At 39.6% G+C, this 14,906-nt stretch overlaps 2 protein-coding genes across 2 annotated transcripts in view; both read left to right on the forward strand.

Moving 5' to 3' along the window:
* Positions 1-13,639, forward strand: part of ift122 (intraflagellar transport 122 homolog (Chlamydomonas)) — a 31,003-nt gene extending 17,364 nt beyond the window's left edge. The window contains exons 18-29 of the mRNA XM_062053569.1: positions 664-830; positions 1,902-2,073; positions 7,102-7,204; positions 8,714-8,854; positions 8,950-9,047; positions 9,740-9,843; positions 10,643-10,808; positions 10,923-11,037; positions 11,108-11,233; positions 12,505-12,581; positions 12,884-13,048; positions 13,125-13,639. Coding sequence (XP_061909553.1) covers positions 664-830; positions 1,902-2,073; positions 7,102-7,204; positions 8,714-8,854; positions 8,950-9,047; positions 9,740-9,843; positions 10,643-10,808; positions 10,923-11,037; positions 11,108-11,233; positions 12,505-12,581; positions 12,884-13,048; positions 13,125-13,211 — 1,521 coding nt within the window. The 3' untranslated portion in view covers positions 13,212-13,639. The remainder of the gene's footprint in view (positions 1-663; positions 831-1,901; positions 2,074-7,101; positions 7,205-8,713; positions 8,855-8,949; positions 9,048-9,739; positions 9,844-10,642; positions 10,809-10,922; positions 11,038-11,107; positions 11,234-12,504; positions 12,582-12,883; positions 13,049-13,124) is intronic.
* A 136-nt stretch (positions 13,640-13,775) lies between these two features.
* LOC133653839 (rhodopsin-like) overlaps positions 13,776-14,906 on the forward strand; it is a 17,117-nt gene continuing 15,986 nt past the window's right edge. Inside the window, exons 1-3 of the mRNA XM_062053577.1 lie at positions 13,776-13,788; positions 14,207-14,554; positions 14,621-14,789. Coding sequence (XP_061909561.1) covers positions 14,230-14,554; positions 14,621-14,789 — 494 coding nt within the window. The 5' untranslated portion in view covers positions 13,776-13,788; positions 14,207-14,229. The remainder of the gene's footprint in view (positions 13,789-14,206; positions 14,555-14,620; positions 14,790-14,906) is intronic.

Genomic DNA, 14,906 nt, shown 5'->3' on the forward strand with positions numbered 1-14,906 from the left:
ACAGTTTATAAACTTTTAAAATAATAAAATATGTAACTTCTCTACTTTACATGAAAACCAATCTGTTCATGTGAAATTAAAGTTGTTGCCCTTTTCTATTTTCTTTCAAGGCAAGTACTCATGGTTAGCTTACACAAGTGGTTACACACTCAAGAAGCTGAACTGAGCACACAGGCTTCAAGTCTCTTACTTGTCTTCGTTGCGCCTCAGGACTCATCCTGTGCGCAGTTATGGCCTCAAAGGTAGTCGGAAATTATAGAACTCTTTAAAAATGCAAAATTTTCTCACTCCGGGGTTAAACAAAATCTCAGGGAGCCCAAACAAGGAGGCAGAAGAGCCGTTGGTTGCAGTCCACAATGTAAGCATGTTGCCTCAGCAGATGACACAGGCATAACTTGCTTGTGTGTATTTATTTGACTGTGTGTGTATGTGTATTGGATGTGGCTACTGTATATTTATGTGGCTGTGCGGCCATCTGTTCCCAGAGCCTGTATGTTTTAGGTAGGATGAATACCGGAATTGGAGGATCCCCGGATGCCTGCTGTTGTGTGATTCTCTCCCTCCTGTCTCGGACTTGACCTCCATGTGTCTGTCTGACTGGGACAAAGCATTCCAGTTTCCATTTTAACCATGGCACTTGTGTATTTACTTTGCACTTTACAGGACTATATTGGGGCAGCAGACCCCAGGACTTCTCGGATCCTGATGGCCAAGCAAGCTGACTGGGCCAAGTGCAGCAAAGAGCCCCAGGCGGCAGCAGAGATGTATATCTCAGCTGGGGAGAATCTCAAAGCCATCGACATTTTAGGGGAGCATGGCTGGGCAGACATGTAGGTGTTACACTTTTTAGATTTGTAACTGCACAAAACACATTTCTACTTATGTGACAATTTAGTAATCCTAAAGGATGTTTGAGGGAATGCTTTCTGTCAAGGACACTGTGGTCTTTTTGCAATGCAACATCTTTGCATAGCCTGGAGGGAATTATTCTCCTTTGATGTAAATGTTGACTCGTTCTTAAGGATAAGCTAAATGGAATTTGGCAATCAAAAGTCAAGATTATTGGCTGTGTTGCAAACATGTTTTTTTTGCCGAAATGAAACATTTAATCTAAAAAATAATCAAGTGATAATTTTAAAAAATCCAAATAGCTTCATGTTATTTTTAGTGTGGTATCATAATGTTCTACAAAAACACTTTTAGCCATTAATACCAGTTCACTTTTCTAGCAAGATAAAGGTGGTGGTGGGGCATCATGTGACAATATTCTTTATCAGTCTTCGGCAATACTAGTTTCTGCTGTGAAGACTATACTTTTACTCAAATAATATGTACAATCATTCATATAGACGTTTGTGTGTTAGCCAAAAAGCATTTGGAACATTTATATCACATTAATATTGAGTCTAGACAAACATAGCTGAAAATTCCAACTAAAGTGGTTTGTGTAGGCGTCCAGCCATGAGGTGGTAACTCTAAATCTATTTTTATGTTAAAGGAGAGGCGGGCTAGCGTTTAAAAGTGTGAATGGCAATATAACAATAGGTCACATTTTAAATGTAGCTGTTGCTATCCAGCTCCTCTCACTTTAGTTTTACAACAGAAACTGCAGTACATTGGCCAACTAAGATTTTAACTGCATTTATCTTTCGATTAGCTTTCACTCATACATGCAAATCAAATGAAACGCCAAATCTGAGCCTCTTTATGTGGTCCTATGAGATGACGCCACCCACTCGTTGTGTTGCGTAGACCTCTAAGCTTCTACTAGTGGGTCAGCATAACAAACACATTTTAACTACAGACAGTGATCACAGTAATTTTGTCACAATGTATACTCCCGACCACCAAATGACAGTTGATCTGTTTTATCCCCATCCCCCCTTTCACCTTTCATCCAGGCTGATAGACTTGACTCGTAAGCTGGACAAAGCTGAAAGAGAACCACTGGCGAAATGCGCTTTCTATTTTAAGAAGCTGAAGCACCACGGTTATGCTTCTGAGACTTATTCCAAGATGGGGGACTTGCAGGCGCTGGTGCAGCTGCATGTGGAAACCCAGCATTGGGATGAGGTCTGACACATTTCTTCTCACAGGATGCACACCTGCTGTGTGTGTGTGTGTGTGTGTGTGTGTGTGTGTGTGTGTGTGTGTGTGTGTGTGTGTGTGTGTGTGTGTGTGTGTGTGTGTGTGTGTGTGTGTGTGTGTGTGTGTGTGTGTGTGTGTGTGTGTGTGTGTGTGTGTGTGTGTGTGTGTGTGTGTGTGTGTGTGTGTGTGTGTGTGTGTATGTATGTATATATGTATGTATATATGTATATATATATATATATATATATATATATATATATATATAGAAAGGGACAAGTGGTAGAAAATGGATATATATATATATATATATATATATATATATATATATATATATATATATATATATATATATATATATATATATATATATGGTACACACACATTTGTACGTGTATATACTGTACACGTATACACACATATACAGTTCTTAGCCAGTCACATACGTATATGATGGCAGGCACATGAGATTGTGCTAATAAACTGCTGTGGAAATATGTACACAACAAGAACTTTGTGGTCATGGTTCTTGAGAAGTAAGCAACATTTTAATAAGTTAAGCCTAATTACCTTATAAGCTGCTGACAAACTGAAAGTGAAACCATGCATACGCTCCAGAGTTAGTCATATAGCTTGGAGTTTTCGGAATCCGTGGCCACAAGATGATTAGAAAAGCATACCACAACATTCTAGCAGAGGATCATCTTCCTGCTCTGTTCTGCTTGCAGTCACATTTTACCGTCAGAACCGAGGATGCTGCTTTGACAAGACGGAAATGCTGCATTTTTGTCATCAGTGGAGAGACACATACAGTAGTTGATTTGCATGCTGAAACAGAAGAGCCAAGTAAAGATATTGTTTTATTTGCACAGGATTCCTAATATTTTGTCCCTTTAATGATAAAAAAGGAAAGAATTTACTATTTATTACAGAACTGTTTTTCTAACGTTCACTATGGAAGGAGGAGCCAGACAGCAGAGTGAGTTTTAGCATGGCCCATATGGAGGATATTGACTTCGCTAAAACAAAGTATTTCTTCAGACAACCTTGGACTAACAGCCTTGGAACACCTGCTCTCTCTTTCGACTATACGGTTAAACTCATTTGTGTTTCTTGGCTATGGTTTCCTTGTAGGATATTTAGACTCATTAGTTGATGTCAGAGCTCATACATGTGCACAGTGTCCTTCATACCACGTCATTCAACAGCGAGGTGTTTGTTTGTTTAGTCTTTATTTGAAGGGACAATGTACAGAAACATTAAGCTCAAAGACAGATATGTTCTGTACCAGATTATAGCTAAATAGCTCATTTCCATCTGCAGTCCCTGGCTACCTAAATTAAAGGGATACAAAAATTATGACAATAAAAACATACACAAGTATTAAGAAAAAAGTCATAAAATGCCCTTTCATGGACACATACTTAATATACAATACAACCACACCTCATTTACATCATCACACAAAGACAATACATGCTTTTGTTCACATCTGTCATCATTTGTAAAAACAACCATGATTTTAACACACACACCTCACAATTTACAATAAAAATGCTCTCATGGATAAATATAATACACATTAGGTTGATGTGTCAAACATAATGCCCATCTTAGTGACCGTGTGAGCAGCTTTGATTGCTCCAAAGCCACTTTTTAACTTCAATTGTGAATGAAGAGTAATCTGTTAGACTTTTCAAGTTTGTTGTGAGGTCGTTCCATTCCTTTATGGCTTTATATGAAAAGGCTGATTGTGCAAAAGAGGTTTTACATCTGGGTATGCTACACTGCCCCCTGGTGGAGGCTCGTGTGTTTCTAGTTGTCACAGCAGATGTAAACTGGACAAAGTGCTTAAGTGGCACTGGTGCAGTGTTATTTAAGATTCGATGGGCCATTCGTATTGATGCTAATCTTTGAATGTTAGCTAAATTCAACAATCTATATTTTTGGAGAACTAAACAATGAGGGTGGTGTTGTGGTTTTCGGTCAAGGATTTTGAGGGATTGTTTGTGCAAAGTTTCCAATGGCCTCAGTGTCATTTTGCTTGCCTGCGACCAACATGTTATACAATAATAAAAACGAGACATAATCATTGCAATAAAATAAGTTTGAGCTGCCTCCAGTGTTAATGAATTCCTGATACATTTGAACGTTTTTATGTTGTATTTAAGACTCTGGCACATCTGTTTGATATGTTTTTTAAAGCCAAGTGTTGGCTCCAAAATGACACCCAGGTAACGATATTCACTAACATTTTGTATTATTTCCTTATTAACCGTTATATTTGGAAAGGATGACATTTTATATTTGTTTACAAAATACATTGTTGCAGTTTTCTTAATGTTTAATGTAAGACAAGAGTCATGTAGCCATCTTGCCACCTTCTCCATGGCTGCTGTAAGTTTTCTGGCAACCGTTTCAGCGTCCTTTCCCCAAGTATAAATAACCGTGTCATCTGCATACATCTGGATATTTACATCCTCACATACAGATGGCAGGTCATTTATATACATGGAGAAAAGAAGAGGGCCGATATTAGAGCCTTGTGGCAGGCCAATATCAGTAGCAGTGAGACTGGATGTTGTGTTATCAATACGGACACATTGGGTCCGACCAGATAGATATGACATAATCCAGGCCAGAGTATCTGTCGACAGTTTAAAAGATGTTAATTTTGTAAGTAACGTGGGGTGACTGACTGTATCGAATGCCTTGCGAAGGTCTAAGAATATTGCTCCAACTACACCTCCATTATCAAGGTTTTGTTTGATTGTTTCTAGTAGAAGGCACCTTGCAGTTTCGGTCGAGTGATTTGTCCGAAACCCAAACTGCATGGGATGTAGGAGGTCTTCATAGTCCAAATGTTCTGTGAGTTGCTCAACGATTAGTTTTTCTATTGCTTTGGATATAACGGGGAGAAGGCTAATTGGTCTGTAATTGTTGATGTCTTGTTTATTTCCTGCTTTATGGATTGGGATGATAATGGCAGTTTTCAACGTGTTAGGGAAAGTGTTTTCTGTTATTGATTTATTTATTAATGTTGTTATAGGAGCAGTAAGACTATCTTTATACGTTTTTAGGAAGAATGTGTCCAGACCGTATGTATCTCTAGATCGTGAGCTTGTTAACGCAGAGAGGATTTTGTTTACCTTTGTTTCATTTGTTAATTCTAAACTTAGTCCATCCTGAATAAATGGCAATTCTTTGCACTGATTTTGAGGGAATTTTTTATTCAGGGTTTGTACAGACTGGATGAAATGTTCATTAAAATGATTACTTATGTCCAGACTGTCTGTGATAGTAGTGCCATTGATATTTAATGTTATAGTGTTGTTTCTTGTTTGCTCTCTTCCAGTGAGTGTGTCAATGGTTTTCCATAACTGTCTAATGTTCCCTTTTGCAGCTTTGATTAATTCTAAGTGAAAGTCAGCCCTAGACTTCCGCATAAGCATTGTAACTTTGTTCCTCAAACTTTTAAAAATCATACGATCCTTATTTAGACCTGTTTTAATTGCTCTTTTGAGAGCTGAGTCCCGATTTTTCATAAGAATCCAAATTGTTTCATTAATCCAAGGTATTTTTATTTTAGCACTTTTCTTTCTGGGTTTTGTTTTAGTGTATTTACAGATAATCTCTTTGATTTTTGTCATTAGGTCATCACAGGCATGTTCGGTGCTTGTCCAATTTATGTCACTCCATGGGACAGTTTTAAGTTCATTCTCTAGTAAGTGTTGGTCTTTTTTAGGGATATAGGGCAAGCACTTTTGTGTACCTTTTTGGCTGTGATACCTAAATCTTGACAACTTCCGTGTTATCAATGTGAGGTTATGATCTGATAAGCCTGTTAGTAAATTGTACGTTTTTTTAATGCGATCAGGTTTATTAGTAAATACCAAATCCAGCAAGGTTCGGGAGGAATATGTAATTCTAGTAGGGCTGCTTATCATTTGTGTCATGTAGAAGCCGTTTATAATGTCCTTAAGTTTCTTTCTACGCGATTTATTTAACCGGTCCAGATTAAAGTCCCCCATTACGATCAATTCTTTCGTACTGTGCTGTTTGAGGATGTCTGAAAATGAACTGAGAAAAATGTCTTTAGCTGTGGGCGGTCGGTATGCTACAATTACCTTGAAATACATTTCTAAGGACAATGTGATTTTAATTCCAACACACTCAAGATGATCTACTGGGAGGGTTATTTGTTCACTTTTAATGTTTTCCCTTACATAAATTATAACTCCTCCCCCTCTCCCACTTGATCTGTCTTTTCTGTAAATCTTGTACCCCGGGACATTAATTAGAGCAGAAGGTGTTGTAGGTTTTAACCATGTCTCCGATAGACAAATGTAATCCAGATTAGAGTCTGACAGTAACTGCTGGATTTGTTCAGTCTTTTGGACAACACTTCTAATATTAAGGTGACCCCCAAATATTCCTTTGGGCTTTGAATTTTGGTCCCATAATATTTGTGCATGGTTTACAGTTTGAAACATCTTTGTAGTTCGTTGTTTGGAAGCAGCTGTGTTATTTGGAATTTTAGCTCTATACTGTTTACGGGGCCCAGTATTACCAGCATTACTTGATTCAGTCTTACTCACGCCTGTGCTGGTATCGACCAAATGTCTAGGCTTGCATCCCAGGTCTGGTAGATGAGCACAGATGTCATCGATTTGTTGTTGCGAGCGTCTTCCACGTGCTCCACCCGCAGTCCAAGCGCGACCCCCGCCCGGGCCACGGCGCAAACTCCGCGAGGCATCCGCGGCAACAGTCACCGCAATTGCACTTCTAATTAAGCGTGAAATCCACTTAGCTTACATGCTTTATTTTCAGTTAATTAACAATTGCTGCAGCCATCCTTTGACTGGGGATATTTTGCAATCCATGAGTCCCTAAATGGCCATGAGTACCTTGGCCGTGACGCTCTAAGTTAAATGTTTCAATTTACAAAACTAGCAATGAACCCTGTCAATGTAGTGCCATGACTAAAACCTCTACTCCTGTCTGTCATTTTCTCAGGCCTTTACACTGGCAGACAAGCATCCCCAGTTTAAAAATGATGTCTTTGTGCCTTATGCTCAGTGGTTGGCTGAAAATGACCGCTTTGAGGAGGCGCAAAAAGGTGAGTTTGTACTTTCTCATGTTCATTTGTCTGTCTGTGTTCTGTTACAAGCTGTTTAAGAGTAAATGAAACTGCAAATGTTTACACATAAGGCAATCTTAAAGCCCAACTGGACTGTTTTCATTTATTTTACAAAATTGTGTGCATCCACTGCAAAACATGATTCTCTTTGCCGGAGCGGAGCAGAACTGAGCTGCTTTGCATGGTAGCTGAATGACATGCATGCATGGTTCTAAACACTGGGCCTCTGAAGCTGCTTTGATGATGATTACCAACTGTACCCATTGGTATAACCAGCTCATAGATTTATAATTATGATCTCATCAGGCAGATTTCCTCTTGTACATAATCTTCCTGCACCGTCTCAGTGTGGAATACATGCCTGAGCAGGTCTGATCGCTGTGGAGCCTGCCGACTGTCCTGCACTTTTTGCTGATTTTGTGTTTTTTAATGAGGAAGTGAGGCAGTTTTGAGCCACGACTGATTGTAATTTAGTCTGAGGCTCTGGTCGGTCTTCCCACCACAGAAAAAGTTCACATGGTTGGGCACATATTTGAGGCACCTCACATACAAATACATTCTCATTTGAAAATATACTCTATTTGGCAAAAGCCAGTCATACATTAGTTACATGGAATTTAGTTTCTATTACCATGCTTGCTGTGGCTTTTGTGTCCATCACAAGTTGTATTACTTTGCCACGATCATGTATTGATGATAGTATTGTTGTACGCCTGCCTTAAATCTCCCATACATTCCCCAAATTATCGGTGTAAGTGTCTGGATTGAGTGGTAGCCAATCCATGTGTGACGATATGTGTCATGTTCTCTGAATGAATGGCATTGCCCAATCATCTGTACTATCGCTGAAGAAAAAACTGATCATTCTGTAAATCGGGTCATGAGTTGTTCAGTACGGTTCAGGCATGATGAATACACAATTCCTTCACCTCTCTTCTAGGTCAATCTGGACTCATCAGACCATGTGACCCTTTTCCATCACTTCTTAGTGTAATCCTTGGACTTTTTTTTTCCATTAGACTAAAGGTAGAATAGGATGGACAAGCAGATAGATTAAGCCCAATAAATTGATCATTACTGATATACATATATCTTTAATCTATACTTTGTTATTGCTTTTCTGGTGTTGTTTTTACCCAGGTAGTTGGACTGCTAAATTACTGACAGCACTATAGCTAGCCCCCCTGCTGTAGTTTTCCGGGCAGTCTTGCTGGTGGGCTGTAGTCCTTAAAGCTGTTTCAAATTACCCTCTGATAGGAACACTATGAATAGCACACATGTTTATTAAGGCTTTGACGTCTGTTTTCCCCCTGCCAAATGCCTTTTGTACTGATTTATGTGGGTATGTTGGCACTTGTAGTGTAACACCACAAGAATGACTATTTGCACAAACGACCTTACCCATAAATATTGAAATACATTTGACGTGCTTTTAAATCCAGTAATACCAAATACACAGTAAAAACCCAACCTTATGTCATTCTCTAGCATTTCACAAGGCCGGGCGACAGAATGAAGCTGTCAGAGTCTTGGAGCAGCTTACCCAGAACGCAGTGGTGGAGAGGCGGTTCGATGACGCAGGATATTATTACTGGATGCTCTCAATGCAGTGTCTTGACATTGCCAGAGGTGAGGCCTAAAGAATCCTAAACTTAAAACAATTTCTTCATGCATTTCTGGTCTCCTGCCAACCTCTTTGAATGTTTTGTTTTTTGGTGAAACAGACAATGAAGATCAGCAAGACGAAATGCTAAAAAAGTTTGAACATTTTCAAAGTCTTGCCGAACTCTACCACGTCTATCACCCTATTCAGCGCTACACGGTAAGCAATACTTTGTCCATCATAGTCATGCTTGGTATCTTATGTTACATTCCATTAACATGACTCCCTGGATAGAGTAGCTGCTTTGTCCTCGGGTTTCTAGTAGGATGTAAACAGATCTACATATCAAGAGTGGTTCAAATAAATAATGTCCTATTAACATCAACTGTTGTGCTGAGCATATACACATAGTTTGACAAAGCCGAGCTCTTGGTTGGGCACCATTGTGTCTATCCAAAAATAGTCTGGTGGAGAGGAAGGGTATAAGAAAATAAACCGGAAAAAAACGAGTGTTCAAAATAAAATGAATTACAGAAAAGTAACTTCATTAGACTTTTGAAAATGTGCTTCTTGCAAACTTCATGAACTTACATTACATGTGATTACATGGATAACTATCATTTTGTTGAAAGGAGGTCATTTTCTGAAACTGCCCTGACTGCTATCACCCTGGTAACCAACTGTGTGATTGATCATAATGACAAAGCTTCCCCCTCTCCTTGAGCACTTTATGGGTGGCCTGGCCTGTGTCACCGTTCTCAGTTTGTTGTTGCAGCTTTCTGCTTGGCTGTGATCACCACTCCATTATGCTTTGATTTGAGCCAGGACCTCATACGTCTTAGCGACTTTTGCAATAGAGCAAATGCCTGTCTTTACTTTTACCTTTCATTCATGTTATTTTTGGTCTTTAGGATGAGCCCTTCAGTTCCCTCATGCCAGAGACGCTGTTCAACATCTGTAGGTTCCTTCTGAGCAACCTCCCCAAGGACAACCCACCACCAGGCATCTTTAAAGTGTATCCTTTCCTTATCCATGTCACCCATATCTGTAAATTCAAGTATGTCTGGGCAAGAGCGTTAGAGGAATGCTAAAGTGTTGTTGCCACAGCTGGAATGATGCTTTTGCTGCAAGAAAGAAAATTGTTGTTGATGAGGAACATGAATGGCAAGCAGTGGCCCAGCTTGTAAACAAAAATGTAACTGTTGAAACTTGAATGTGCATTTTCATATGCAAACACTCAAAACAATAGACTGCAATTTAGATAGATACACATAAAGTAGCCCACCATTACACAGAAAAGCTATACACATGTTTATTAGGTATTTACCTGTGCAAGATGAAACTGACAAAATACCCTAATAAAGTGTCCAGTGAATGTATAGTTTCACGTGGGAGCACAGCTGGGATCTCTTGAGAATGAGCCTTTCTGTCCCTATAATTGTATCGACTTGGACCAGCTATATTGGACTCCGTTTAAAAAAAATAAATCTGTGCTACATATGTGCTTAAAGGAGGCACACATGTATCTCCAGAACGGAGCTGGGACTCTGGGAGGAGCAGTGGGGGAGCAAAAGTGGCATTTTCAAAGTTAGGGAGCACCAATATAAAGCTTCTGCAGCTGCAACTCATTGCCATCACTACACTTACAACACTGTCTCCATGTACATAAAAATAAGCAGCACCACTCAGAACCTCAGGTGGTTATTGACACTCACACACAAGGTTTGGCCTGTGTTGCTGGCGCTGTATGGTTATCATGTAGCAACTCTTTTATACACAACAGTCTACCTTAGTTACCTTGACCTGCCTGTAAGTAATACCTTGTACGCCCTGGCCAAGCAAAGTAGAAAACTTGGTGCATATAAACTGGCTAGGCTTTGCTACGAGAAGCTCCAGAAGTTGTACATTCCTTCTCGCTTTCAGGAGTCCGTAGAACTGGACAGCCTCACAATCCGGGCCAAACCATTCCATGACAGCGAGGTGTGTTAAAGGCTACAACACGACACACAGACTCTATTCAAATCCTTTAAACCGGTTCCAATAAACCTAAACAAATTTCATTGTATGTTTTATCTACTTCTATTTGTGTTTTAGGAACTGACTGAAGCCTTAATGTGTTACCGCTGTTCCAACAAGCCCCTGCTGAACAACCAAGGGACAGCGTGCCTCAACTGCAACCAGCCTTTCATTTTTTCAGCCTCATCATACGGTGTGTGGAGTGCAAATACTTGTCCACCATCAAATCGTGTGTTTAACATAACACATGTGTTTGTGTGCAGAAGTGTTGCCCCTCGTGCAATTCTACTTGGAGGAGGGCATCAGTGATGAAGAGGCTGTGTCTCTTATTGACCTAGAAGTTCCTCACACAGAGAGAACGGATGACCGCTGGCAGCATATCGACAACGGTACACTTTAATTGCCTTCACATAAATACTATCCTTTGAGCTTTTATCCATGCCTTAAAACTTTCAGACCACTATCTTCTTTTTTGTGACACTTCTAACAGGCTGCATAGTCGCCGTAGCCTCGATTCTGCGTCCGTAGTTAAGCTGTCGTCGCTAAGTCATCTTAGCTCTTCAGCTAATAGGGTTAGACAGACTCTCCTGTCTCATCTTAATGACACTAACCCTCTGAGAGCTACAGCCACAGGCCTAGAGGTGGGATTAACCTGCATTAGCCGGCAGCCACTCAATGGTACCCAAGCACTCTGTTGTTGCACAGCGGCATTGCCAGTAGCAAAAACAACTGATGTTGCATTTTTAATACCTAAGCTCTTTAAAGGCTAGGATTTCACAATTTATACGTAATTAGAACAACATTTGATAGACAGGAACTGTGTTTAATGATTTCACAAGTAATAGAACAATGACATAGCTTGTATATTATATAAACATAATTATTGAAGGGGGTTCTTGACAAAAAAGTGTTTTCCGTTTAGACATTGTCTGCATAATTTCATTCAGGTGTTCTAAAGTATATAGACAAAGTCACATATTTATAAATACAACCCTAATTTATAAATCACCAAAATGTGGAATCCACTGACATCACTAATAGTTTGTGGGTCTTGCTGACTTCAAATGCACTCTACAGTAAGTAAAATACCTAACAATACAAATATATTTATTAGGGCTGTCAAAAATATTGCATTAATTATTTATATACACAAATTAATCACAATTTTTTTGACTGCTCATATGTCAGTGCAAAGATGAGTGAGGAGACTCTGACTGCTGTGCTCTCTGGCACATTTCACTTCAAAATAAACCCTGATTGTACTTAAGACAAAACTGTCAGCCAGTTTTTAGCAAATAAATGACATGCATTAAACTAAAAAAATTAACAACATTAAATGACATCCTGACAATAAAATTGCATTTGTGTCTAAATATTGAGGTCCTTCTTTTTAGGTTAATTCAAATTATACAAGCCAGTAATAAACTGTGAATAATCATTAATTAATCTAAGTATATATACTTATCACTTTGAAAATTAAAATGCATAAAGTAACCATATTAGTATGAAACCTCTTAAGTTAAAACCAGAAGTCTGCACATAAACACATCTTTATTTTTTGTATAGGCACTGTTTTATAGGTTTAAATATTATGGCCAAATAATGTACTTCTGGAACTAACTGTATGAATTACTAATTGATTTGATCCAACACAAACCAGATATGCAAGTTTTAAAGATGGATGACGGTTGGGAGGATCCAGAGGAAGACCCTTTCACACCGAAAATGATCTTTGAGGTAAGAAAGAAGAGAAGGTGGACATAAGGCGTTACATATTGCACCAGCTGGTGAGGTTAAAGGATGAGTCCCACAATAGAACATGAATGTGTGTGTGTGTGTGTGTGTGTGTGTGTGTGTGTGTGTGTGTGTGTGTGTGTGTGTGTGTGTGTGTGTGTGTGTGTGTGTGTGTGTGTGTGTGTGTGTGTGTGTGTGTGTGTGTGTGTGTGTGTGTGTGTGTGTGTGTGTGTGTGTGTGTGTGTGTGAGTGAATGTATGTGTGTGTGTGTGTGTGTGTGTGTGTGAATGTATGTGTCCAAACAGCAGGGCGGCTCGCACTTTGTCCCTGTCAAGGTGAATCGCTCTTTGCTGCGCTCCATGAGCAGGAGGGACGTCCTGATCAAGCGTTGGCCTGCGCCACTCAAGTGGGAATACTTCCGCTCCCTACTTCCTGACGTGAGCATCACCATGTGTCCCACCTGCTTCAAGGTACACCATTTAAAAGACAGAAAACCTGCCTTACTTTTACACAGATTTTTGTATTTTCATTGTTTTTTTTTACCAGATGTTCCACAGTGAAGACTATGAGCTTCTTGTGCTTCAGCACAACTGCTGTCCCTTCTGTCGGAGACCCATAGACGAACCAAACTGAATGAAGACATCAGCTGTTCTTCGCAGTCACTGCAGTGTCTGCAGATTTGTATTTATTGTCTCAGTACGGTACATATTATTATTCCTTCACATTTATGAAGGGTCAGAACACATGTAGATTACTCCACATTTTGTAGAGTACACAATTACCTAACCATGGAATCAGATGAAGTACATCACTTTAAATGGAATGTAAATTGATGTAACATTTTTGTAAGACAAGAACACTATTTTTGATCTATTATCGCACATTTATTTGTATTGATTATCACATTTATCAATGGAAACCTGCATTTCTCAGGTTTCTACTCTATAACTGTAGCATATGTTTTATAATCGTTTATCTGTTATTCAGTTATGAGAACATATTTTTATATTGTGTTGTATTTGTGATATTTATATTGTTACCAATAAACACTTTTCAAAGATTTGGCAATGTTTTCATTTTCATCAACTCCAATGGAAACATTTTAAGTACCGGTACTGTACATTTTATTGTACTTGTGCAATGACAAAGTATCCTTCCTTCTTAAACTACAGGATTAATGCAAGCTGTAGGAGGACGCACAAGCAGCTCGGTGATTGAACTTAATTATAAAGTGTGTATTATGAAGTCAGGCTTTATGAATGACAATAAGCACTAATGCCGGACAAGTGTTTGTCCAGTGGTGTAGTTTGTGCTTTATTTGCATTTTCATCGCAGCTAAGAATTTCGATACGTGCAACACATAGTAATTGTTCTGATTGTGACCTCTGACCTTGAAGCGGTCAGGTTTTGTCTTGTAGAGTTGAGAGTGTCTTAATTCTATCTCTGCTAACTCTGCCCTTAATCCGTCTGGTCATTTAAAAGGTGCTGCAGCTTGTCAGTGGGCTGCATAGTGCACCTTTATCTTCAACACTACCACTGACCCCACTTTCCTCGAGCAGGACGGAAAAAAAGAGACACACATATTCCAATACTCTCCTAAATTCTCAGAGCAACCATGAACGGCACAGAAGGACCCAACTTTTACATCCCCATGTCTAACAAGACCGGGGTGGTTCGGAACCCCTTCGAGTACCCTCAGTACTACTTGGCCGAGCCTTGGAAGTTCTCTCTGGTGGCCGCCTACATGTTCTTCCTCATCATCACAGCCTTCCCCATCAATTTCCTTACACTCTACGTCACTGTTCAACACAAAAAACTGAGGACACCTCTGAACTATGTCCTGCTCAACCTGGCTGTAGCTGACCTCTTCATGGTGGTCGGGGGCTTCACTGTCACCCTCTTCACGTCACTGCATGGATATTTCAGCTTGGGTGTCACTGGCTGCAGCATTGAGGGTTTCTTTGCCACTTTGGGAGGTAAGAGGCAGGAATTTGTCACATTCTTTTCATGTGACGAGTCTAAACTATTTACTGTTTGTATAGGAGAGATTGCTCTGTGGTCTTTGGTGGTCTTGGCTATCGAACGCTACGTTGTGGTATGTAAGCCGATGGCCAACTTCCGCTTTGAGGAGAAACATGCCATCGCTGGACTGGGATTTACGTGGATCATGGCTCTAACCTGTGCTGCTCCACCACTGCTTGGATGGTCACGGTATTTAACTGTTACATTCTTTACTATAGCATTTGGACTTATTCAGCCATTTAGAGATCCTTGTGTGCTTTCAAGTTTTTTTATTTCATTTATTATTTTTAATTCATAATTTGCCAG

The sequence above is a fragment of the Entelurus aequoreus genome, linkage group LG07, assembly GCF_033978785.1.
Source record: "Entelurus aequoreus isolate RoL-2023_Sb linkage group LG07, RoL_Eaeq_v1.1, whole genome shotgun sequence".
Classification (NCBI taxonomy): Eukaryota; Metazoa; Chordata; class Actinopteri; order Syngnathiformes; family Syngnathidae; genus Entelurus; species Entelurus aequoreus.